Genomic DNA, 24,428 nt, shown 5'->3' with positions numbered 1-24,428 from the left:
GTGTCAGGCCATCAGTACTTAAGGGTCACTAGAATGCTCCTTTCAGATGAATTTCTCTATAGTAGATGTAATCACTTCTTTGCTTAACATGTAACTTACTGTACAAAATGGGCCGGTTTTCTCCGATTCAGATACCCGCTTGCTGGAAGTAAGTGCCACTGATTTCAGTGAGACTCACTTATTTATTATTTAAGTCTTTTAAGGGAATGCAGCACATTGATGGATTGATGGAATCTCAGCATCCTTTATTGTGTATCTTACAAGACAGGGAGGGTCCCTGGTGCCCCAAAACTCACAGAGATAGTTTTGGATAGACTTATCTATGGGTTAAACCACAGAGCCTAGGGCTTGCCGATCAGAAGGTTGGCGGTTCGAATCCCTGCGACGGGGTGAGCTCCCATTGCTCAGTCCCTGCTCCTGCCAACCTAGCAGTTTGAAAGCATGAAGTGCAAGTAAATAAATAGGTACCGCTCTGGCAGGAAGGTAAACGGCGTTTCCATGCGCTGCTCTAGTTCGCCAAAAGCAGCTTGGTCATGCTGGCCACATGACCTGGAAGCTGTATGCCGGCTCCCTCGGCCAATAAAGCAGATGAGCACTGCAACCCCAGAGTTGTCCGCAACTGGACCTAATGGTCAGGGGTCCCTTTACCCTTCACCACCCTTTTATTTGTGGTCCTAAAGATTGAAGCAGCATGATAACCTGTTAAGGCTGTAAGGCTAACATTATCCAATTCTCTTTGTGACTTTTTTTTCTTTTAATGAGTTGTTGTATTAAATTTATATTCTATGGGCCGATTCAACTACTCCATTCCACTGGCAAAATTCAGCACAAGGACTCCTGTTGGTACAACAGGGCTTTTCTCCTCTTTTCCCTCATGTGCCCCCCACCCCGTGCCTCCCCCAAATGCACTCTGGAGAGTTGGGAGAACCCTGAGCACAATGTGGGGCGGGGGGGGGGTGGACGGGGAAGGTAAGAGATCATTCCTTTGGGTAAGCAGGAATGCTCAGGCTGATGGCATCATCTCCTTAGCATTGCATTGGATTCTACCCTGTGTCTGTCACCTGTAGCTGCATTTTAAAGTTACTGTGAAATCTGCAAAAAATAAGTTCTTTTTAAAATGTATTTATATTTCACCATTTGTGGTGGCCTAAAACACACACACACACACACACACACACACACAAACAAACAAACATATATCCCATACAAAATATCAAACAGTATGCTGATAACAATAAGAATAGCAACAGCAAAACATTTCAGTTCTTTGAATCAAATTTCATCATCTGCCCATTCCCCACAAAATAGAGGCCCCCTTTCCTCTTACACACACTCACTAAAAACAGTAAAGAATAAAGTGTTTTCAGTGCCCACTGGAACATCTGAAGTTTTAGAAGTGGGCATGTATAGCATTCTGCTGTTATGGCACTTTCAAAGCTATTTTCAGTGTGTTCTGTTGTATAGCAAATTAACATTTTATACTGCATAATAAATGTATTCCCAGTGCCCCAAATTAAATGGTTTTACTTCACAGTTTTTCTCTCCTGCAGCAGAGTAATGATCTTTGCTCATCATTTTGTTGATGTTTTCAATAGATGGTGTTTTTTGTTTTTCCTCAGTTGTGTTTTTTTAAAATTGCCAACAGTGGGGCATTGCCTTGTTTTCGGGTTAAAGAATTCAATGTAGGCATTCTGTTTCAGTGATTAGGAATGGTAATGAAGCAGTAGTGTCACTGTTTTTAATTAAGCTTCAACTAATTAGAAGTCAAATCTTGTTAAAAATAGAAGGTTTAAAGGCCAGCTGCTTTTTCCAGTGCTCTGAGGTGCTACTTTGCAAAAGACATGCTAGTATAGCTGCTTCTTTTTTTTTAATCTCTGGCAGCCACTGAGTGGACAGAGACTTGAAGCCAAGAGAACACATGGCAATGCTAGCCTAGGTTTCTACTTCAGAATGCAAGTGAGGACATAGAACCATAAGACCACAATACCCCAAGGACTGCCTCTCCCCATATGAACTGACCCAGCCCCTGCAATCATCATCTGCAGCTCTTCCTCATGCACCCCCTCCACGAGAGGTCCAGAGGCTGGGAACATGAGAGGAGTGGGCCTTTTCTGTGGTGGCTTCCCATTTGTGGAATGCTATTTCCAGGGAGGCTCGCCTGGTGTCTTCAAGGTCATCTATTCCAGCTCCTTGCCAGTACAGGAACCTCTCTGCTACAGCATCCCTGATAGGTGACCAGCAGGCAGGGGTGATATTTGAATTAATTGGGTCAGGTTCAAAAATAGCTTTGAACCATCTATAGGGCAGCCCTTCAGGTATTTGAAGGAATACACCTTCAGCTCCTCCTCCTGGCTAAACATACCCAACTCCTTCAACCTTTCCTAGTAGGACTTGGTCTCCAGGTCTCCCTCAGCACCTCTGTCGCCCTCTTCTGGATACATTCCAGAGGATGATTGAATATACTTCCATGTAAATAATTCCCTGCTTACGGACAGGTAGCAGATCTGGAAGAAGCCTTCTAGCCTAGCTTTCTCCCTGCCCTGCTCATTTTCTGTGTACAGGGACCTTAAAGAAAATTAATGGAGCATGCATTCCTGCAGCCACCACTTTTTACCTGCCCTCTAAAGTGTTAAAATCCCAGGAGGGCTGTACTAAGCGATCCTTCCAAATGAGCAAAGCTAAGGAATTGTCTGCAATGAATGAATGCCAAGGCCCTTTAAGGCAGCCTGTCTCCCAGAAGAATAATGCCTGCTGGCTCTGCTCAGGCCTGTCTAGTATTGGAAGGGTTTGTGATGAAGCAATTTGATGAGAATCCCTTAGATAGCAAACGAATTGTTCTAACCGAATGCAAAGATTGAGCATGTATTACAAATACAATTACTTGAGGATTTGCAGTCAGCTTCACTTTGTGGTAATTTACAGTAATCTCTGTTTCTTGCTTGGCCGGGAACTGCATGCCTTGGATTAAGATGTTGTAACAATGCAGAATTGAAAAATAAAATAAAGATAAAGGTGTGTTTTGGTATTCAGGAGAGCAGCTGTATGCTAGCTGGATACTGGCTTTGAATATTAAAAGAAACTTAATGTGCCTAATGCCATCTTCTGGCCAATGTGTCTCATTCCACCACTCTTGGTTATATTAAATACATTCAGGATCCCTGTTTCAATATATATTCTAATTGCTTTTTAATGTTACCTTGGTCTTTAACTCTTAAGCCAGGATGAATAGAAGTAGATGAGCTAAATTCAATGCAATTTCATTGATTTTAAAAGATTTTCCTAGTCAGTTTGTAGGCTAATTTTTTTTTTAGAAGCTTGAATGTGTCCTTTGAAATCTTAACACCCCCAATTAAAATGTTTGAAATGTCACACTATCCTTAAAACATCTGTGTGATCATCAGTGATGGCCAAGTTACTTCATAATTAATTCCATCTCACACTTGCAAATGATAATTTCAGCATGTGGGTTTGTGAGCATAATTATGCGTTCAAAATGAGAGGTTCATTTGTGAGTGTCTGAAGTTTGTGTGGTGTCCCCCCCCCCCAATAGCAAATTGGCATCAGCTACCTACCTGAATTAAAAAGAATACTCTGGGAAACAAAAACAAAAAAATAGACAAGAGATGTGGGTAGCTGCTGATCAATAAAAAACTCATTTTCACACATTCATAACTCTTCTCTTTTGTGGAGCACAATTCATATAAATTGTAGGCTACACCCCCCCACACACACACAAAAAGAGTATTTGTTTCATCAAGTTTGTCATCATATATGGAAAACGGATTTGAAATGGCATTGAAATAAATTGTAATCTTCATCTGACTTTCACTGAAAGATTTAACTTCATATCTCTTTAGAATACTACCGCACATCAGCAAAATCAACCCTGCTCTGCCCTCCGAATAAACATGAAACTGCTCATGAGTTATTTCATTCTGTGTGAATGTGTTTGTTCTGCGACAAACATTCAAGACTGAGGGCTTGCCCCTCAGAAATTGCTCTCTTGCTTTGCTAGTGATTTTTAACCCTCCTTGTAGGCAAGTGATGTCTTGCCTAATTTTGGACAGATTTTGTTTTTTGATGGGCAAATATATATATTGTAATATACACGTTCAGTACAAAAGGTGGGGACCTTTTGGTGAGACTGTCACAGCTTTTGGAACAAGACTAATGACGTATATCATGAACTTAGAAGGGACCTTCCGTAATGTTTTGGACACTTTTTAAAAGGCCTTTAAAGTAAAACTTCCCCACATGCAGCCCTATTGATAACCCTATTCACACAGCATAACTGGTGAATTAACGTGTAGGAGGCGAAGAGGGGAAAGGGGATATGTCTTGCCCTGCAGCCTACACTCATTCTGTTGAATGTTCTGCAGGGTGTACAGTTACTCTGCCTAACTGGGAGACAGGAAAAACAGAGTTCCCCCCATGTCTTATGCACATAAAGGAGCTGCATTATTCAAAATGGCAGCAGGACCCCAGCTGTACCTCTGACATTTACACATTAGGTGGGGAGGTGTGAGCCAAGGAACCACATGTATGTAGATATTTACATGAGCTGGATCCCTGACTGCTCAGGTAAGCTTCTATGGGAGCTGGAGGAGTTGCTGATTATGTTTGTTAGTCACTGTAAACAAAAAAGCCTCAAAGTAACTGAACTTTGCAAATAGATGAAAATCAAAAGCATAAAATTTCAAAACAATGTACTGTACTAAATTCCTAAAAGGCTCAAGCCAACCATGCAATGAGAAGGGCAAGTCTTCTCTCACCCCACTAAAATAAAAGTACAGGCAACCCCCCGATTTGCACGGGGGTTGCGTTCCAGGTCATCATGCTTGACGGAGGAGCATGTATAAGCCCATTACCCCCTATTACACTCCTTTTCCAGCCCCTGTGATACACACATGCATGGTCACGTGTCATTTGGATATGTGTAAATCAGTCATTGCCTTTACCACAAAAAAGGCTAACAACTACCAAAGACCTGGGTAAAAATACATTTCTTAGCCTAGTGCCTGCAAACCTCACAGTGATGGTCCCAGGCATGTGTCTCTGCATTTCACATATTAGGGGCTACCACTGAAAAGGTCCATTATTGTGTGGTCACTTTCCATGCCTATCTCGGATGAGGCATGGACTTGGGTGGCGCTGTGGTCTAAACCACTGAGCCTCTTCTTGGGCTTGCTGATCAGAAGGTCAGCAGTTCAAATCCACGCGACAGTGGTGAGCTCCCATTGCTCTTCCCCTGCTTCTGCCAACCTAGCAGTTTGAAAACATACCAGTGCAAGTAGATAAATAGGTACTGGCGCGGCGGGAAGGTAAATGGTGTTTTCATACGCTCTGGCTTCTGTCAGTGTTCTGTTGCGCCAGAAGCAGTTTAGTCATGCCAACCACACGACCCAGAAATCTCTGTGGACAAACGCTGGCTCCCTTGGCCTGAAGAGAGATGCGTGCTACACCCCATAGTTGCCTTTGACTGGACTTAACCATAAAGGGGTCCTTTATCTTTACTTTTACTTCAGATGAGGCCTCTGATGAAGACTGCAGTATACCACACATAACACACTGCCGTGATCTGACCTAGAGGGTAACAGAGCATAGACAACTGAAACTAGAGTACCCCTCTCCAAGTAGGGCCACAGCTGGACCGCCAGCCAAAGAAGGGCTAAACATGTAGCCTTTCCTGGCTCAGTTATCCACACCTAAGGTGTGGATGTTGGAGTCAGGGCTGGGGAAGCTGCAACATTGAGGATGAGACCTGCATCACAGCCCCACTGCCCCCCCTTCCCCTTCCCCTTCCCCTTCCCCTTCAATACATGGACCTTGTTCACATGCATAACATTTACAGGGACCTCTAAAGTCCTGGTTATGAAGGGTGGGCCTTATATGCATAGACACCATAGAGACACGTGTTTGGAGAAAACATTTACAAAACTCGAAACATGCTTTGCCATCGGTTTTGTATTCCGTCCACCAACACTCTCCTTTTTCACCTTTGATAACTTTACATTCCTTGCTGCTTTAATAAATTCTAGTTTGAACATTATGCTGGTATGCACAGATGTTCTCTTGGCTAGTTATTTACTATGCTTGGCTTGCAGTCAGAATTCGTAGCTGCACAGTAGTAAATTGTGCAAGGACTGGTTGCAAAGGCCTGCGTTAAATTGAGAAATACATTAGTTCATTGTTCTTGTCTACATTTGCACACCCCATAACCACACTTGCTCAGAATACCTTCTGGCCCTGTGTTAGCATGTCCAAAAATATCACGTACAAACTAGATATTGTTTCAAGGCGCTCTCTTGACAGCTGTTTTATTACTTTACGTTTTTTATCTCCTTTCCCCCCATAGTCAACCTTTTGTCTCTGTCCCATCTTTACTAGTTATCTCATGCTGCCTTTCCCATTTACCGTAAGAGTAGCATCTGTGTCTAAATAACTCTAATAGCATTATTACAGCAAGCCAGTAGAGGGTTGGAGGTGCTCTAATGTGTGCAGGTAGTTTCCTACCTTGCCCTCAAAAATTACTCCATTTAGTTCAGTGGAGGACCATCGGCTGGGTGAGGACTGCAGGGCCTGCTCCCTTCCAGGGCCTTTTCCAACTGGCCCAGGGGGCGTGGCCCAGGCCCTCTCTCCCAGCTATAAAGGGACTCCTGCTGCGGTGAGGCCTCAGACCATCGGCTGGGTGAGGACTGCAGGGCCTGCTCCCTTCCAGGGCCTTTTCCAGCTGGCCCAGGGGGCGTGGCCCAGGCCCTTATTTGGAACAAACTTTTTGGGAAGGGTGGGAAGTGTTCTGCCATTGCTTCCCTGTTCCAGGTGGTGGTGGTGGTTGTTGTTTAGTCGTTTAGTCTTGTCCGACTCTTCGTGACCCCATGGACCAGAGCACGCCAGACACTCCTGTCTTCCACTGCCTCCCGCAGTTTGGTCAGACTCATGTTTGTAGCTTCGAGAACACTGTCCAACCATCTTGTCCTCTGTCGTCCCCTTCTCCTTGTGCCCTCCATCTTTCCCAGGTGGTTAATGTGCTTTAAAATGTCCTCAAGCAGTCGGTGGCAATTTAAATTTTTATTTCTTTTTTTCCTTTTTTCCATTGTTGGGGGTGGGTGGGATGGATATTTGGTTGGGGATTAATTTTAGTATAATTGTTCTGTTCCTTTTTGTTGTTGTTGTTGTTTTATTGGTTCTGTATAGTTTGTGTTTTGTTTTTAAGGGGAGGGATCAGGGCTGCCTGGGAGTGGGGCCCCAGCCAACACGATGGCTGGGACAAGTTCCACAGGGGGGGAAATCACTGGGACATCCGATCTCGGTGATCATGGGCAGGAGGCGGAGTTACGCTAAGACCAGACCATGTCATTACCGAGGAGGCAGGTTTAGTCATTGTTTGAAGACTATCCCTGTCTCCGGGTCTGGCCTTGACCGGATGGATACTGGAATCAACAGGGGAAACCTACATGACCTGAAGGTGTTGCTGTGTAATGCCAGGTCAATGATGAATAAAACCACTGCCATCCACGACCTGATTGTGGATGGAGGATTTGACCTGGCATGTGTGACAGAGACCTGGTTGGAGGAAGCAGATGGGCCTGTCCTTGCCGCTGCTTGCCCACCAGGTTTCTCTTACGCACAGCAACCCAGGTCATGTGGGCGGGGAGGGGGGGTTGCAGTGATTTTTAGGAAGTCACTAGCTTGCACCAGGCATCCTACTGGGAAGATCCAGTTTTCTGAGTGCATGTTCTGGAAGTTGGGCAATAGGGGCAGTACAGGATTCCTTTTGGTGTACCGACCTCCCCGCTGCACCAAGGATTCCCTGTCTGAGCTGCTTCAGGTCGTGGCGGATTTTCTCCTGGAGACACCTAGTTTGGTTGTCCTAGGGGATTTTAACATCCATGCCGACACGACCTTACAAGGGGCTGCTCGTGGAAAGCATGGCCTCCATGGGGCTGTCCCTGAATAAGTTTGGCCCAACTCATAGTCATGGACATGCCTTAGACCTGGTGTTCACCTCTAGTGACATGGGTGATCTGACACTAAGTAAAAGTGAAACAAAAGAAGTGCCATGGTCAGATCACTTCCTGGTGCAACTGGACTTCTCCGCGACCCTTCCCCTCTGCAGGGAGGGGGGACCAATTCGGATGGTCCGCCCCCGCCACTTAATGGATCCAAATGGTTTCCAGAGAGTGGTAGGGGATGCTTTATCCCATGTTGATGGCCTTTCAGCTGATTCCCTGGTGGCCCGCTGGAATGCGGAGTTAACCAGGGCTATTGACTGTCTGGCTCCGAAGCGCCCTCTCCGATTGCATGGAGCCCGGACAGCTCCGTGGTTTTTTTTCGGAGCTGAGGGCGATGAAACAATCGCTGAGACGGCTAGAGCGTCGGTGGCAAAAAACTCACTCCGAATCTGACCGGACACAGGTTAGAGCTCAACGTCGAGCCTACCAAGTGGCGATAGCGACGGCGAAGAAGACTTTCTTCACCACCTCCATTGCATCTGCAGAAAATAGTAGCAGGAGACTCTTTCAGGTGGTTCATAATTTAACGGAACCACCTTTACCACCGGGGCCTTGTAAAGACCCCAAGATCTCCTGCAACGATTTTGTAAAGTTTTTTGCAGATAAAATCACTCATATTCGGAAGGAGCTAGACACCACCGTGGGAGCAGGGCTGGGGCGGGAGAGTGCTAGAGCTCTGTCTGGTCAAGTTGCATGGAATCAATTTCAATCTGTTACCCCCGAGGATGTGGACAGGCTGCTTGGACGCGTGAAACCAACCACCTGTCTCCTGGATCCTTGCCCATCCTAGCTAATAAAAGCAAGCCGGGAAGGGCTGGGCGATGGGCTCTGCGGGGTGGTGAATGCTTCCCTCTGTGAGGGAACATTCCCAGATCCGCTGAAAGAGGCGGTCATTAAACCGCTTCTTAAAAAACCATCTTTAGACCCGGCCAGTATGGCCAACTATCGCCCAGTCTCAAATCTTCCATTCTTGGGCAAGGTGATTGAGCGCATGGTTGCTGAACAACTCCAGGCACGCCTGGAGGATGCGGACCATTTGGATCCCTTCCAATCGGGATTCAGGCCTCATCATGGGACTGAAACTGCCTTGGTCGCGCTGGTTGATGATCTCCGACGGGCTAGGGACAAAGGTGAGAGTTGTTTCCTAGTTCTGCTGGATCTCTCAGCGGCCTTTGATACAATCGACCATAACATCCTTCTGGACCATCTAGAGGGGCTGGGAGCTGGGGGCACTGTTATACAGTGGTTTTGCTCCTTTCTCCTGGGCCGTGTTCAGAAAGTGGGGGGGGGGATGAGTGTTCAGACCCCTGGGCCCTCACTTGTGGGGTGCCTCAGGGTTCCGTTCTCTCCCCCATGCTTTTTAACATCTATATGAAGCCGCTGGGAGAGATCATCAGGGGGTTTGGACTGGGTGTCCATCAATATGCAGATGATACCCAGCTCTACCTCTCTTTCAAATCAGAACCAGTGAAGGCGGTGAAGATCCTGTGTGAGTGCCTGGAGGCGGTTGGAGGATGGATGGCAGCTAATGGATTGAGGTTGAATCCTGACAAGACAGAAGTACTGTTTTGGGGGGACGGGGCGGGCTGGTGTGGAGGACTCCCTGGTCCTGAATAGGGTAACTGTGCCCCTGAAGGACCAGGTGCGCAGCCTGGGAGTCATTTTGGACTCACAGCTGTCCATGGAGGCGCAGGTCAATTCTGTATCCAGGGCAGCTGTCTACCAACTCCACCTGGTATGCAGGCTGAGACCCTACCTGCCCGCGGACTGTCTCGCCAGAGTGGTGCATGCTCTAGTTATCTCCCACTTGGACTACTGCAATGCGCTCTACGTGGGGCTACCTTTGAAGGTGACTCGGAAACTACAACTAATCCAGAATGCGGCAGCTAGACTCGTGACTGGGGGCGGCCGCCGAGACCACATAACACCGGTCTTGAAAGACCTACATTGGCTCCCAGTACATTTCCGAGCACAATTCAAAGTGCTGGTGCTGACCTTTAAAGCCCTAAACGGCCTCGGCCCAGTATACCTGAAGGAGCGTCTCCACCCCCATCGTTCTCCCCGGATGCTGAGGTCCAGCGCCGAGGGCCTTCTGGCAGTTCCCTCATTGCGAGAAGCAAAGCTACAGGGAACCAGGCAGAGGGCCTTCTCGGTAGTGGTGCCTGCCCTGTGGAACGCCCTCCCATCAGATGTCAAAGCAATAAATAACTACCTGACATTCAGAAGACATCTTAAGGCAGCCCTGGTCAGGGAAGTTTTTAATCTGTGATATTTTAGTGTATTTTTGGTTTTTATGGAAGCCGCCCAGAGTGGCTGGGGAAACCCAGCCAGATGGGTGGGGTACAAATAATAAATTATTATTATTATTATTATGGTGCAACTCCCCAGCCGTGACACCAACATCCACAGCTGTTCCTTCCATTTAATTGAAAAAGAAAGAGAGCTTTGTATAAGCATCACAACGCATAGGAATTCTGGATTGTAGAAGTGTCCATACTATATAATGTATGCATCTATATTGGAAAGAAAACATTTGAAGCACAAAACTGCAAACACATGTTCTTTTTCTCAGTGACAGCCTCGTGTATTTTTGTTCCAATGTTATTTTACTAGTTCCTTTGTCATGAGTATAACATTATTATTCTAAATTTAAGGGATCTTTAGACATGAATTCTGCTAACACATATAATAATCTCATTTAAAGTGGCTGTAGGTGGATGAATATCTGAGGTATGTCTTTTAGACATACTGTACTGGCCTAGGCAACCCCAACATAGGTTATCTGAAAATCTGGTACATTATATAGCTGAAGGCTGCAATCCTATACCCACTTAACTAGGGATTAATACCCACTGAACAGAATGGAATCTGCTTCTGAGTAAACATACATAGGATTGCACTGTAAGCCCCATTGGTTACACGCATATAGTTCAATTCCACAGAAATCCATGGGATTCAAAGGCACTTTAACACTTTGAATCATGTCCTTGGATATCTTTAAAACTGGAGAATTCTTATCAATGTACATATTTCAGTAAACTAATTTACTATAATATAGTTAACCACACAATAGTTCCTTTCCTATACTCTGATAGATATTTTAGCCCCTTAGTCCCTGTTTTTATGACCTAATAGTTTCTTATGACCAACAGTTTTCCATAGGATTAAAAATATTTATCCAAAATGCCCCAAATATTCTGATAAATGGGCCTGTGTTTTACATATAGTCATCTCCCTGTGTAAGCTGCATGGTGCATCTCGGTGTGCACACGCTTGCAAAGAGTTGTTTTTAAATAATCACAGGTTTAGGATTAATGAGGTTTGGATAATGAGCTGGAGAGCAATGCATCAAAACAGCATTAACATATGCACCATTTAAAACATTGAACTGAAAGTATACACTGTTAATCATCTGCTAGAACAGCCTTCCCCAGCTCAGTGTCCTTCTGAAGCTGTTGGATTCCCATTAGCCCTAACCAGCATGGCCGCTGGTCAGAAATGGTGGTAGCTGGTACTCCAGAATATATGCAGTTTAGTGAAGACTATGCTAGAATGTAAATATAGACTTGGGGTGTGATCTAGTCAAAGATTAAGCACTTTTTAATTCTACCAACTTCACTGGGACTGGGAGATATTTAGGCTTTGATCCTATATACACCTGGGAACAAGTCCCATTGAACTCAGTGGAGCTTACTTCTGATGAAACATGTAGGATTGGACTGTTAGCAGGGTGCAATGAAATCAATAAGACTCTTAGTGAACTCGCTGAGACCTAGAAGTGTTTAATTGGGGGATAGTTTTATGTCCTTCATGCTTTGTTCCTCCTCACTGAATTTGGATTTGTATCAACGGAGGAAAAGACATCAATGGAGGAAAATAGTACATCAGAATTTTATTTTTGTCAGTGGATTTTTCAATGAAGTTACATAGCTGTATGTGGCAGGAACCTAGCATATTGCTCATGGATATTTCCTGAAAAACCCCTGTGGGTTTTCAGGATTGCTGTAATGTCTTCCATGTGTCTTCCTCCAAGAGGATAGTGCCAAAAGTATTTCTACAGATGAAAATGCTGTTTGGAATTGGCTCTTTATTTGCTGCATTAGAGCAGCTACTGAAAGCATTTACTGAACATCACAGACTAGGGTCTTCTGGGGTTGCTTTGCTAAATGGTTCCTCTGCCTTGGGGCGGTGGCTTTTTCTTTCAATCTAACCCTTGTTTATGTGTGCAGTAGTTCAGGGCTAATAACCCTGTTTCAGATAAGAGGATTTGGAATGAGAGGTTATCAATGGGCTGGTCACTCTCTGTAGTAAATATTGGTAGAACAAGACTATGGAGGATGTTTTTAGCCTTGAGATAATTCCGCTTAGAAAACCAGGAGGAAGTAAAGCATTGTGAATACTATTATTGAGAAACTTTGTGTATGTCCTTGAAAAAATTATTGCAAGAGTGGATTTTTCAAAGGCCAAAATAATACCTAGGGACCCGTGTCCCAATGACCAATCTTCCTTCAGCCCTTAATCTCTTGATGCTGCTTTGAGCACTCGGTTTAAGGCAGCTTATAAACTGATCAATCAAATCAAATCATGCCTTAATTTTGCTCCTGTGTATTAGTGCTGACATTGCTGTGTGCTTAATGGAGATTCTGCAGCTGTTTGAACACTTGAAAGCATTTAATATTCCTTGGATGTACCTAATGCTGCTAATAATCTTTTTATGAATGATACTAAGATTATTACACCAGTTTTGGAGGTGGGATGGAAAATTATGGAGCTCTGTGGTCACCCGAGCTTCCCATGACACCCGAATCCTGGCTTTGTCCTGTGGAAGGTTTGGAGCCAGTGTTTTCTTTTCGGATAAGAGTCCTGGGAGAACTGGGGTCAGAAGAAAATTGAGTACAATAATTTGCAGGAACTGGATCTTGTGATTGTTCAGGGACCATAGCTCAGTGGTAGAGCACATGCATAGCATGCAGAAGGTCTCAGGTTGCATCCCTAGCATCCTCAGCTAAAATAACCAGGTAATGGGAAAAGACCTCTGCTCGAGACTCTGGGGAGCCACTGCCAACTAGCGTAAAGAATACTGGGGACCACATCAAGAGAGGGCTCTTGCTCTCCTCATGTTCTGCTTGTGGGGTTTCCAGAGGTCTTTGTTTGGCAACTGAGTGCTGGGCTAGACAGGCCTCTGGTTCCTTTTGGAAGCACCTTGGTTAACTTGGTCTTATTGGCAGACTTGACTGCATCCTTGCTTACCCCCGACTTCAAATAATATACAACAATTACTTTCCTGACTTTCCCTAGGATTTTTTTTTTTAAATGGTGCTACATTAGCTATCTTCCAGTTCTCCAGCAAGGAGGTTGATTTTAGTGACAAGTTGCATTTTTCTGTTAGAAGATTAACCAATTTCACAGTTCTTTAAGAACTCTCAGTGATGCCATACGGTCCTGGTGACTTGCTAATTTGTACGTTGTCAGTTAGCTGCAGAACCTCATAGAGTCACAGAATTGTAGACTCATATTACTCTTATTTGATTCAGTTAATTGTTTCATTTAATGACTGCTGCTTTTCATTATTGTTGTATTAATGCATAGCTTTGATAGTATCTATTTTGTTAATTTTCTTTTGTTATCTGTTGTAAGTATTCATTTGAATGGAAGAGAGGTATAGAAATATTAAATAATATAATCTCATAATAATAATAATTCTTCAGATGCTCTCTCCCAAAAACTGGTTTGGGCTGATTTCAGATATGCAATAAGAAGAATTCAAATTATTCCTTTAGCTTTTCTTTCATTTCCCCATCTTCCTTTAATAATCATTTTGCACCCTTAGCATCTAATGAATGAACTGCCTTCCTGGTTCCTGGTTCTAGCCCCCAAATCCCATTCTTCTCTATTCTCTTTCCTCTACCGAACCCTGTATTATTATTTTTTTAAGGTGAAGGTAAAGATTGAGATTGACCTGGGATGAGACATTCTGGCGTTTCCTCCCCTTCTTATGTCAGATAAGAAGGGAAGTCTGGACAAGCTTGTGACAGGAAATCCTCCTGTACTTTGGTCTCACTAACATGCTGCTCTCACCCTGCCATTTCACACAGAGGGGGAACTTGTTTTGCTGACAAGACTGTTTAAAAATTGTTTCCAGCGGAGGTGGGCTAGTTGGAGTTTGCATTTTGAACCTAGCAATGAAAGGCTGGTAGAACCAGATAAGATCCATGTCAGACAGCCTAAGTACATTATACAGCAGACTGCAAATGCAGAGGAGGATCAATTGGAGAAGTTTAGAAACTGCTGCTGAAAAATATATTTTTCAAGGTGATTTTTTTTTTTATGTCAGGGAAACGCTATAGTTGCACACAAGGGGTTTTATGACTTTTTAAATTCCTTTTCTTCTTCTCCCATTCAGGTCCTGTTTGTTCCCAGACACTGGTGGCATTACGTAGAATCCATTGACCCAATCACTGTTAGCATAAACTCATGGATTGAACTGGTAACTATCCCCCCCCCATTGTTTATCTCTTAAAACCATCAGGCACACACATGGCCTGAATGTTCACAGATGGGCATGACATCTGGAAATGTGCTGGAGTAGTTTATAATAATGATCTAGCTACCTGTTTCCATACACCCTACTAAACATACTTGACTGCAATGATCACAGGTTCTTTCCCTTGCCACCATTGACCTTCCCCATCCCATGTTGTCTCCCCTGCCTTGGAATTACATAGATTGTAAGCCGCTCAGGACAGAGACCTGTCTCTTACACTTTGTAATGTGTAATGTACATAGATGAGGCTATATAAATCATCACCCACATACTGTTGGACTCATATCAACTCTAGCCAACATGGCCAGTAGTCAGGGCTGGGAGTTGGAATCCAGGAGGGCCACATGTACCCCACCCCTTGCTGTAGTTTATTTTTGTGTATGTGGTTTAAAAGCTGAGCGTATTTTCATCTCTCTCATGAAATTTCCAAGAAACAGCCTTTGGAGACCAAGACAGTAGAAGCTAGAGTAGGTGGAGAGGACCAAAAGTGAAGATGCTACTAGTGTGTCTTTTTAGTTAAAATGTCTGCTTCACTTTGATGTAGGTGTCATATTATCTTCTTCCCCCCACAACATTTACATCCCATCTTGTCTTCTACCATGGAACTCATGGCAGTCTATATATATATATGGCTCTCAGGGTGATCCATCAACAGTGGCCAGACCCAGATCTGCTTAGTTTCAGCAAAATGGGGGCCTCATGTGCCTTCATGCCATGTAACTTGGAACTGAATCTGACATCCTGAAAATCCCAAGGCTTGGTAGTATTCTACACAGGATGCCTTCCTCATCTTTTTACAAAATGGCATATGCTCTTGAAGTCAAAGCTAAGCAAACATTAGTGTTTTGTAGTCTCCAGTATTGCTTGAATGCAGCATGCTGGACAGAAGTTATTAACTATCTCCCAAAATTAAAAACCTCACAAACAGTTTGGAGGCTTCGAGCTAATAAGTTGACTGTGGGCACTGCTTAACCTGAGGAATGCCTGCACGTCGTCTTTTTGGTGACAGTTGATTATACCCTATTATCCCTGGAGATGACAGCAGCATTACTTTTTAGGTGTCGGGCTATCTGTCTTAGAAAAATAATGCGTGACACGGGTGTTAAAATGTAATATCAAGAACATTTTCATTATTCACTCAAGCAGTTCTCCAGCTTCCAGCAATAACCAGCTGCTACCATGTTGATATGATAGGTGTGTGTCAAGCCCACTTCAATAGCCTTACTGATACAATTAATTATTTCGCTGAGACCTTATAATAAAGGATAAAGTTTTAATTTGTTTTCAACACACTGAGACCACTTCAACTCTTGCTTCTTACGGTAGGGAGGGATTAATGCTATTCATGGATACTTTGAGGCAAAATGAACTTTCCAGGCTTGCAACCCCTTGAAATGCTTTAAGAATGTTCATGTACCGAGGTAAGCTAGCCTAAATGTGTACATACTAAAATGTGAATAGATGAGCTGAAAGGTTTCAGGCTTATGAAGCTGCATTGCAGTAAGATCAAAATGTCTGCAGGAAAGGACATGTAAAGTCACTGAAGTCCATTTTCCTAGGAAACAGCCCACCTGCTCTGAATATAACAGGTACAGACCCCAGATCTTTTTCTGCATATACTTCACAATCAGACCGTATGATGAATTTCTTAGTCTTAAGATTATAAAATTATTGCTGGTAGCTCTAAGACTACATAGCCCATGATACATTGTGAATGTCCATGAAATAAAATCATAATGAGAGCTACCTTAATTGTTTAGAATGGAGCAGAGTATTTGAAAAAAAGAACTGTAGATTCTAGTAAGATTGTCCGTAATTCCTAACATCAGTTTTATATCACAAGTCTCTGGCACTACATTTTAGTTCAATTTTACATGAGATTCCCTAGCAACTGCCCTGATGTGAGACAATGAAGTGGTCCTTCTCAAGCTTTCTTTTTCCTAATCACAATTAGTATTTTGCTCTGGGTTCCTAGGATTATTGAGCACATCGAATCAGTTGTTCCCGAACTATTTAATAAAGGGAACTTACCAAAGGAAACAGTACCTTGTCGCACCATGTCTAGGAGTTTATACAGAGTTTTGGGACTGCGGTGGTGATGGTGGTGATATTGCGTAACTCATAAAAATGACTCAAAGTGACTTGCAAACACAGTAGAAGTCCTAAAGCCATTTGCAGTAAACACAATCAATAAAATCTTAAAAAGCAAACACACACATATCTAAAGAAAGAAAAGGCAAGTCTAGCTTTTACTGCACGACTTCAGCATGAGTTGATATAGATAGCAAACAGAGACTGATGCTGGACCAGCAAAGGCTGTCTAGTCTGTACAAGTTGCAATCCTCCTTTGATAACTTTGAACTAGATCAATCTGGGGTTATTTGTTTGATATAGATGTGATATGGCACCATCAGAAATGCTAACGGTTTATTCTAGATAGTGCTTCCTTTGCTGGTGCAGTGATAAATAGTAGAGATGAAAGAGGAATGGGACAGTAGGTAGAGGAAGGTAGATTTTATGCAGTTTCCATGGGGAAGGAACAAGCATCTTCTTATATACCACCTTCAGTTTCCTTCCAGCCAAACTCAAGCAAGCAAGCCCCATTTCGTCAATCTGCCTCCATCTTACTATTTGGTGCCAGGAATACCACGTTACACGTTGAATTTGCTTCTCCTTGCCCATAAACAGTCCTCCAATCTAAAGCAATTCACTTAAACAAGAAAGCCTGGCCTGCCTGTGTGTCTCATCCTGATGAAATCCTAAATTAGTCTTTGTATTTCACTGCCTAAAGGCACTCAGAAGAGACATGACAGCTTGTAACATGTAAGAATCAATTACTGGATTCTTGTTTCATCTTTAAAAGCTGTGTGCTGGTATCCTTCGTTAAAGACAACATTTGCTTTCCCCCCCTGCTGCTGCTATTTAAGGCTGCAATAATACATCAGTGGGTTGGTGATACTGTCAGATGACAGTATGCTCCCTGGAATTTAAAATGATTTAGTTTTGCATTTGTAATAGCTCCCAAGGCATTTGCTGTCTCTCAGAAATATCCTTTGTGTCTTAGCTTAAGTCATTTAGAGATACAATTTTGGACATACCTTTTTGATCTTTCTGAATTAAAGACCCTATACATTAGACAGCATCCCTGTAGTATAAATTAAGGTTCACAAGACTCAATTAACTTAACAAGACGCTAATACAGTGTATTGTCCGCCAATTAGAAACATGTAATTGCTTGATCATGTGGCTTTTATGGGCATATTATGCCTAGCTATGATAATAAGGGATGTTAATTCCCCACCCCACCCCCAAGTGTATGTGCTGGAAATTAGAGATCTCTTTAACATGAAAGTCTTCTTTCCTTCAACTATTGCGTCCAGCCTTGTGCAACAGGGCTTTCCTCCCATCTCCTTCCACCATGTGCCCCCGAGATTGGTTTAGGTGGCGGGAGAACCCTCAGAACAGAGCAGGGGGAGGTGAGGGGGGGTCGTTCATGCTTGCCCTGATGGAAAGATCAACATAGCACAATATTAAATTCTTCCCTTGATTTGTGTATTGTACAGGAAGTCATTATGTCCCCAATCCTGTGTTGCTGGACCCCCCATCATCAGTCAGCATGGCTGATAGTCAGGGGGTCAAAGGAGTCACAGTCCAAAAATATGATGTAACCTAAGATTAGGGACGCCTTCTCTAGTACTACTGGGTGAGTTCCAGGATGAGGATTCTTCAGAGGTTCGGGGCACCATAGCTCCCGAAGATGTCAGTGGTGTGAAAGGTGAAACCAATAACTCTGAGCTGCAGCCCCCCTCCATTCAGTGACTATAGGTCGGTAGAAGACATGCAGAAGCTCCCAGGTTTTATCCTTGACACCCCCAGTTAAAAGGGCCAGGTAGCAGGTGGTGGAAAAGAAACATGTGCGAAACCTTGGAAGAGCTGCTGCCAGTCAGAGTAGACAATTTTTGTTGTTGTTGGCATCCATCTGTATAAGAGACAGGTCTCTGTTCTGAGCAGCTTACAACTAATATAATTGCAACGCAGGGGAGACAACAAAGGAAGGGGAAGAGTTTTCCTTCTCCTAGATGGGCTTCCTGGGTTAATGAGCTCCATCTGACCCCCATTTCCTTCTACTGCTATGGAATTCAACTTCTTCCTAGAAAATAAATAAACCCCAGCTTTCATTAAAAAACACTTCCTAGTCATAAAGGTTGGAGTATTGGTGGAAAGACTGGTGAAGTCTCAGAATATGCCACTGAACAACAATTGCTAGAGAGCAACAGCAGGAGAAGACTATTACTTGCATGCCCTGCTTGGTGGAGAAGTTAAACAATCTGAATTAGTATAAGTCCACTTCTGTGTTTCCAAGTTGCTTGAGAAATTTGTGAGATTTGTGAAATTTGTCTTTTCTGGAAAAGTTTTTTTAAGACAGGATGGATAAAAACCCATCACAGAAGAACTAATTCTGCCCTAGTACTTATGTTATGGGCTGCCCTTGCAAGAGGTGTCTTCATTCACAACCCAAAGTCCAGGAACAGAAACTGAAAGCAAAAACATGGCCTTTTGTACTTCTTTGTAGTGATTTTTTTGCTTTATCAGTTCCACTAAAGAAGAGTGGCTGGCTCAAAACACATTGGGCTTGATCAATCACCTCTTCATTGCACCTCTGAGTTTCCCTCTCTTCTTGTTTCTGCTCTTCCTTTCTATCCATTCCAGTTATCACAATGTTAGCTTTCGTTTCTCTTGTAGGATGCAGATCATGAAGCCCGTGTAGAAGAGGCAATAACTCGAACGCTGATATGTGCAATCAAATCTGCTGAAGCCACCAGTGCATCAGATTCCTGGCTCAACCCCACAGAGGTGAAGTTCTGCATGAATAAGCTGTGGTTTTCACTCCTTTGACCCAGTGACATTTTTGTTTCCTAAACTGCAAGTCTATGCTCCCCCACCTTTGCAGCTGAATTTTTAGTAACTTTGGCATGGCAGAGCCTGAGTCTTCATGGCTGCTCCCCATTATCTTGGTTTAACTCCTCACTGGAAGCGTACGCCGTGTCTTTCAAGGATTCCCTCCAAGTCCAGAGATTCAGAAGTGCAGATTGCACACCCTGTACATTTGCCCTGTATGTAGTAGGAATGGTCAGGGGATCCAGCACAGTTAAGAGTGTGGGTGTGTGCATTGCATGGCCCTGGGATTCCATTCAGTGCACATGCAGTTGTTCTTAAGTCCACCCTAACATCATCACATATTACTGTAGAGACCAGTGCTTTATGGTAAGGAAGCACTTTGAAAGGGATAGTTTAAGTTTATTTGACATTCGCTTTTTGCAGGCAATAAATATGCCACACAAACTCAGGCTTGCACAAGTAGCTCTTGCTTAACCAGTTTCCTCCTTTGCTTCAACAGAAGGGAAAGTCCCATGCTTGCAATGTCTTGGCTGAAATGAAAGCAAGCAGAAAAGCACCCAAAGAACACAATAGGGTGGCAAAATAAAGTGGAAGCAATGGGGATATATGAGGACAAAACATATAAACAAATCCTAAGATCAGCATAGAAAGTATCCCCTGTTTGTACACTGAATGTATTTTATTTTCTAGGTTGAAGTAACTTCCCATGAAACCAATCTTCAGTATGTAAATGGAGCTGTTTCTGCATATTTAGAGCATCAGAAGACATCAGAAGACATGGACCTTAGAACTGAAGAGGTTAATCAATACCCATGTAAAAGAAAGAAGGTCCAAGGGAGATCAGAACCTGAAGGCTTCCAGTTGATGTCCCATGAATCTAGCCTAACCGTGATCAAAGGAAAGAAACTGGAAAAAATTCCGTTTGGACATAATCTTTTTCAGGTTTTACCACAATTCTGGGAAACAGATTCAACTGGTTCAGCTGAAAATGACAGTAAAGGGTCTCCAAATGAAAATGATGAACACTTTGGAAAATTGCATTGTGCTGGGAAGACATCAAAAGTGAATGGTGATTCTGGAGCATTAGTAGATCAGAAGGATCCAGGATGTAGTACCATCTCTCCACAAGCAGTTATTTGTACAAATGATTTGCTAGATTGTGTGCTAAATCCCCAAGTCATCCGTTTAATGGCTCAACTTTTGATAGAAAATAAAAAATAAAAAAAAGAATGACAAGTACGTTCTGGAGGTTCCACAGCTTCTGTACTAAAGAATTCTTAGCTGTGCATCAGCATCAGCTCAACTGCAAACTTCCAAACAATACAGCAGCTAACTATGTCAGGGCTTTTGTAACCATTTCCCATGGGGTAGCTAAGTTTGTGTGTTGCAGCAGAAGCAACAGTCTTTTGGTACCTTAAAAACTAACAATTGTCTTTATGCATAAAAATAGAAGAAGAATCCTGCTGGATCATTTATGTGTTTTGTCAGAAGGCTAAGACAACACAAATCATTGTCAAAATATATAAATAAATTGTTTATTTTAAGACAACAAAAATGTTTTAGGAAGGTGCTTCACAAAGCCTTTGCATCATCTTAGGCCAGGTCTAGCTGGTTGAAGCTGGATGAAGAGCCAGAAATTATTACCTCCTGTCTTGCCCAACAACCCCATTAACATACCATAATTACAACCTTCCAGTGCTTTAGGTTGCAATTCTAAGCACATTAACCTGGTGCTAAATCCCACTGAACTCAATGACGCTAAGGCTGTATACACATTACATATTAAAACACAGCTAGGTTGCTCTTTTTCTCAGTTTGGATAGTTTGAGGGTGGTTGGGGGGAGTCATCAGAATGCAGTAATTCAGGTCAGGATAAATACAAGGTATGGATTGTGGCTAATGTGTATCTACTGCTTCCCAAGCAGGCATGCACAGGATGCTGAGTAATGGGGAGTGCTTAGGCAGTCTATGCAGTTCCCTGAGAGGAAGTTCACAGTGAAACTTAATTATTGTGCTATGTGTCTGGACCTCTCTGCTCAGAGGGTAGCAAACATTTTCATTTCTATACTAGTGTGCAAACTCCTCCATAGACATATTGAGAATTTCAATACAGCTATTGCAATTCACTCTCTTTCGCCCTGCGGGTGAACAATATTGTTTCTCATGGGTTTGTCTCTCCTCAGTGCACACCCTTTGTTTCCTTGCAGTTACATTTTGCGTGTCAGCCACCCCCTCATTGGAAATAACTCACACAAGGACACGGATATTAGGTTTGTGTTATTGGGCAAATTTTGGCCACAACTTTATTGAAATTACAGAATGTGAGTGGTATTGGCTTAGGCATTGATTGGACCTGACTATATCTGACTCCTGCCCATTGTGCAGGAAGTCCCCAGTAAGGGTAAGCCACCGGTAGGGGGAGCCCTGTCGATGTGGACCAACTCAAGCTCCCCCTAGTGTTCCCGTTGGGGTCGTGTCAAGGCCTTAGCCCCTCAGCCGGGCTTCTGACTAGAACAACACCCCCGGATTCCTTTAACGGAATACCCTTAAGCATGGAGGGGTAGGTGATGGCCACACCTCCCCTCCCCCACACAAGGTCAAACAATGCCTAACCGCAACCCTAACAAAGTTGTGATGATTGCTACGAGGTAGCGAAAACCAAGTGGCCAGTGCCAATATGCCAAGTGGAAAAATTCCTACCAGGCCCCTCGGACAACCAAGGCGACCAACCGAAGTCCATAGCAAGGCCATTGCCTAACCTGCAAAATAGGGAGGGAGGGTGGGTGATTGAGGAAGCGAGCCAAAGAGGAAGTCCTCTGGCTCGCTCCTCCATTTAAACGGCCCCGGCCACGCCTCCCCCCCCAGCCAGCGGGTTGGCTGGCCAGGCTCTGACGTGGATCCCCCAGGCAACGGGGGACAAGGTTCTCCACCCCCGGTGGGGAGTGGGTGGCCAACACAACTCCTCCCCACTGGGAAGTGGAGCAGATTTACTAATTAACATTTATTTGACACTATAAATAAGCTGTCTCTAAATATAATTTTTGCTCTTTGAGAGAATTTCTATGGCATTCTCTACATTTGTATTGATTTGATTTATCCACAAGTGATTGCTCTATGGTCACTTGCGTGTATTAACATTTTGACCATGAACCAATTCTGAAGGTTGCCATGACTTTGGCAAGCATGTCACAAAAGCCACAAAACTCCTCAAAAGGCCCTAATTGCCTTGTTTAAAGAAATATGATTTGTGTCCTAGTAGCTCTAGGTTCCTAATAAGCCAGTGTCCTCCATTTCCTACTGTTAAGGATAAGGGTTTTGACAGTCTCCTAGTTACAGTAGTTTCCTGGCATGGTTTATTATTATTATTAAAGAAAACTGTCCCTATTAGATGGCAAAACCTTGATTTCTTCTGCTACTTAGTTTATTGCCTCTGTTCTCCATGGACATAGTTGTCATTATGCAGACCAGAAATATATACTGTATGCAAGGCATACAGTGTATGGAGGATTGTGTTGAAGTTGACCTTATGTTCAAATGTACTACTAAGGGCATTGAAGCATTGCTGAAGGGTGATTTATAGATACATTTTACTGCCTCGGGACAGGTTTTTAAATGTATACAGTCGTTTAAGAACAGTTTAGTTTATGAACAACTTGGATTAAGAACGCTGCAAACCTGGAAGTAGGTGTTTTGGTTTGTGAACTTTGCCTTGGAAGCAGAAGATGCTTCGCTTCCTGTTGAGTGTGTTCCATTTGTAAATTGAGTCCCCTACTGCTATGGGAAAGCACGCCTTGGTTTAAGAATGCTTTGGTTTAAGAACGGACTTCCGGAACGGATTAAGTTTGTAAACCAAGGTACCAATGTACTACCAATTGCAAACTGCAGCAGTGATTGTTTCTTTGCTGGCTGATCACATGATCTCTCAACATATTACTCTTCAGTTCTGATATTTCTACCACATCGAAACTTAGCGATTTTTGCTCCAACATCCAAGACTAATAATAATCTAATCTAACATTGGCCTTAGTTTTAATTGTGCTGTAGATCAGGGAAGAAGAACTTGTGGCCCTCCAGATGTTAATGTTGGCTCTCATCATTTCTGATCATTGGCTGAGACCGATGGAGTTGTAGTCCAACAACATCTGTAAACCATTCCCTAGCCGTTCTGTAGATTATCACCACTCTTGTTTTCCAGTGCAATGAGCTGTGCCCAGATATAGATGGGCAGCCAGAATACTTCTAGATTATCCTTATAAAGGTAAAGGTAAAGGTACCCCTGCCCGTACGGGCCAGTCTTGACAGACTCTGGGGTTGTGCGCCCATCTGACTTAAGAGGCCAGGGGCCAGCGCTGTCCGGAGACACTTCCGGGTCACGTGGCCAGCGTGACATCGCTGCTCTGGCGAGCCAGAGCCGCACACGGAAACACCATTTACCTTCCCGCTGGTAAGCGGTCCCTATTTATCTACTTGCACCCGGAGGTGCTTTCGAACTGCTAGGTTGGCAGGCGCTGGGACCGAGCAGCGGGAGCGCACCCCGCCGCAGGGATTCAAACCGCCGACCTTTCGATCGGCAAGCCCTAGGCGCTGAGGCTTTAACCCACAGCGCCACCTGCGTCCCATAGATTATCCTTATAGACGGCAACAAAATTAAAGAACAAATAGGAAAATGTTGCATATAGGAAAGAAAAGTCAAAGGTTCTTTTACATGTTTGTGTGAGATGGGATACAAACAAGTTGGCAGGAACTCTGGAAAAAAGGCTTAGACTACTGTAATAGATAATAAACATATTGTGAATGACCCATGTAATAAGGTGGCACAAGAGACTAACAGAACTTTGGGAGATACATAGCAGTAATGCAGCTGACACTATATCACCAGTGTTTTTAAGTGCTAGAAGTGACAGGATCAATATGGGACTTGAGTGTTCAGAAACTTCAAATACACAACTCTTTATTGGCATAGGTTTCCAAAT

At 43.6% G+C, this 24,428-nt stretch overlaps 1 protein-coding gene across 3 annotated transcripts in view; it reads left to right on the top strand.

The window, feature by feature from the left end:
• HSPBAP1 (HSPB1 associated protein 1) overlaps positions 1 to 20,913 on the top strand; it is a 52,139-nt gene extending 31,226 nt beyond the window's left edge. For all 3 annotated transcript variants that reach the window (XM_079993971.1, XM_079993969.1, XM_079993970.1), the window contains 3 exons: positions 14,416 to 14,499; positions 19,300 to 19,410; positions 20,146 to 20,913. In XM_079993971.1, the coding sequence (XP_079850097.1) occupies positions 14,416 to 14,499; positions 19,300 to 19,410; positions 20,146 to 20,676 (726 nt within the window). In that variant the 3' untranslated portion in view covers positions 20,677 to 20,913. The remainder of the gene's footprint in view (positions 1 to 14,415; positions 14,500 to 19,299; positions 19,411 to 20,145) is intronic.
• The last annotated feature ends 3,515 nt before the right edge of the window (positions 20,914 to 24,428 follow it).

This window comes from Podarcis cretensis, assembly GCF_951804945.1.
Source record: "Podarcis cretensis genome assembly, chromosome: 1".
Classification (NCBI taxonomy): Eukaryota; Metazoa; Chordata; class Lepidosauria; order Squamata; family Lacertidae; genus Podarcis; species Podarcis cretensis.
Note: the sequence above shows the minus strand (reverse complement) of the source record. Positions and strands in the feature narration are given on the sequence as shown.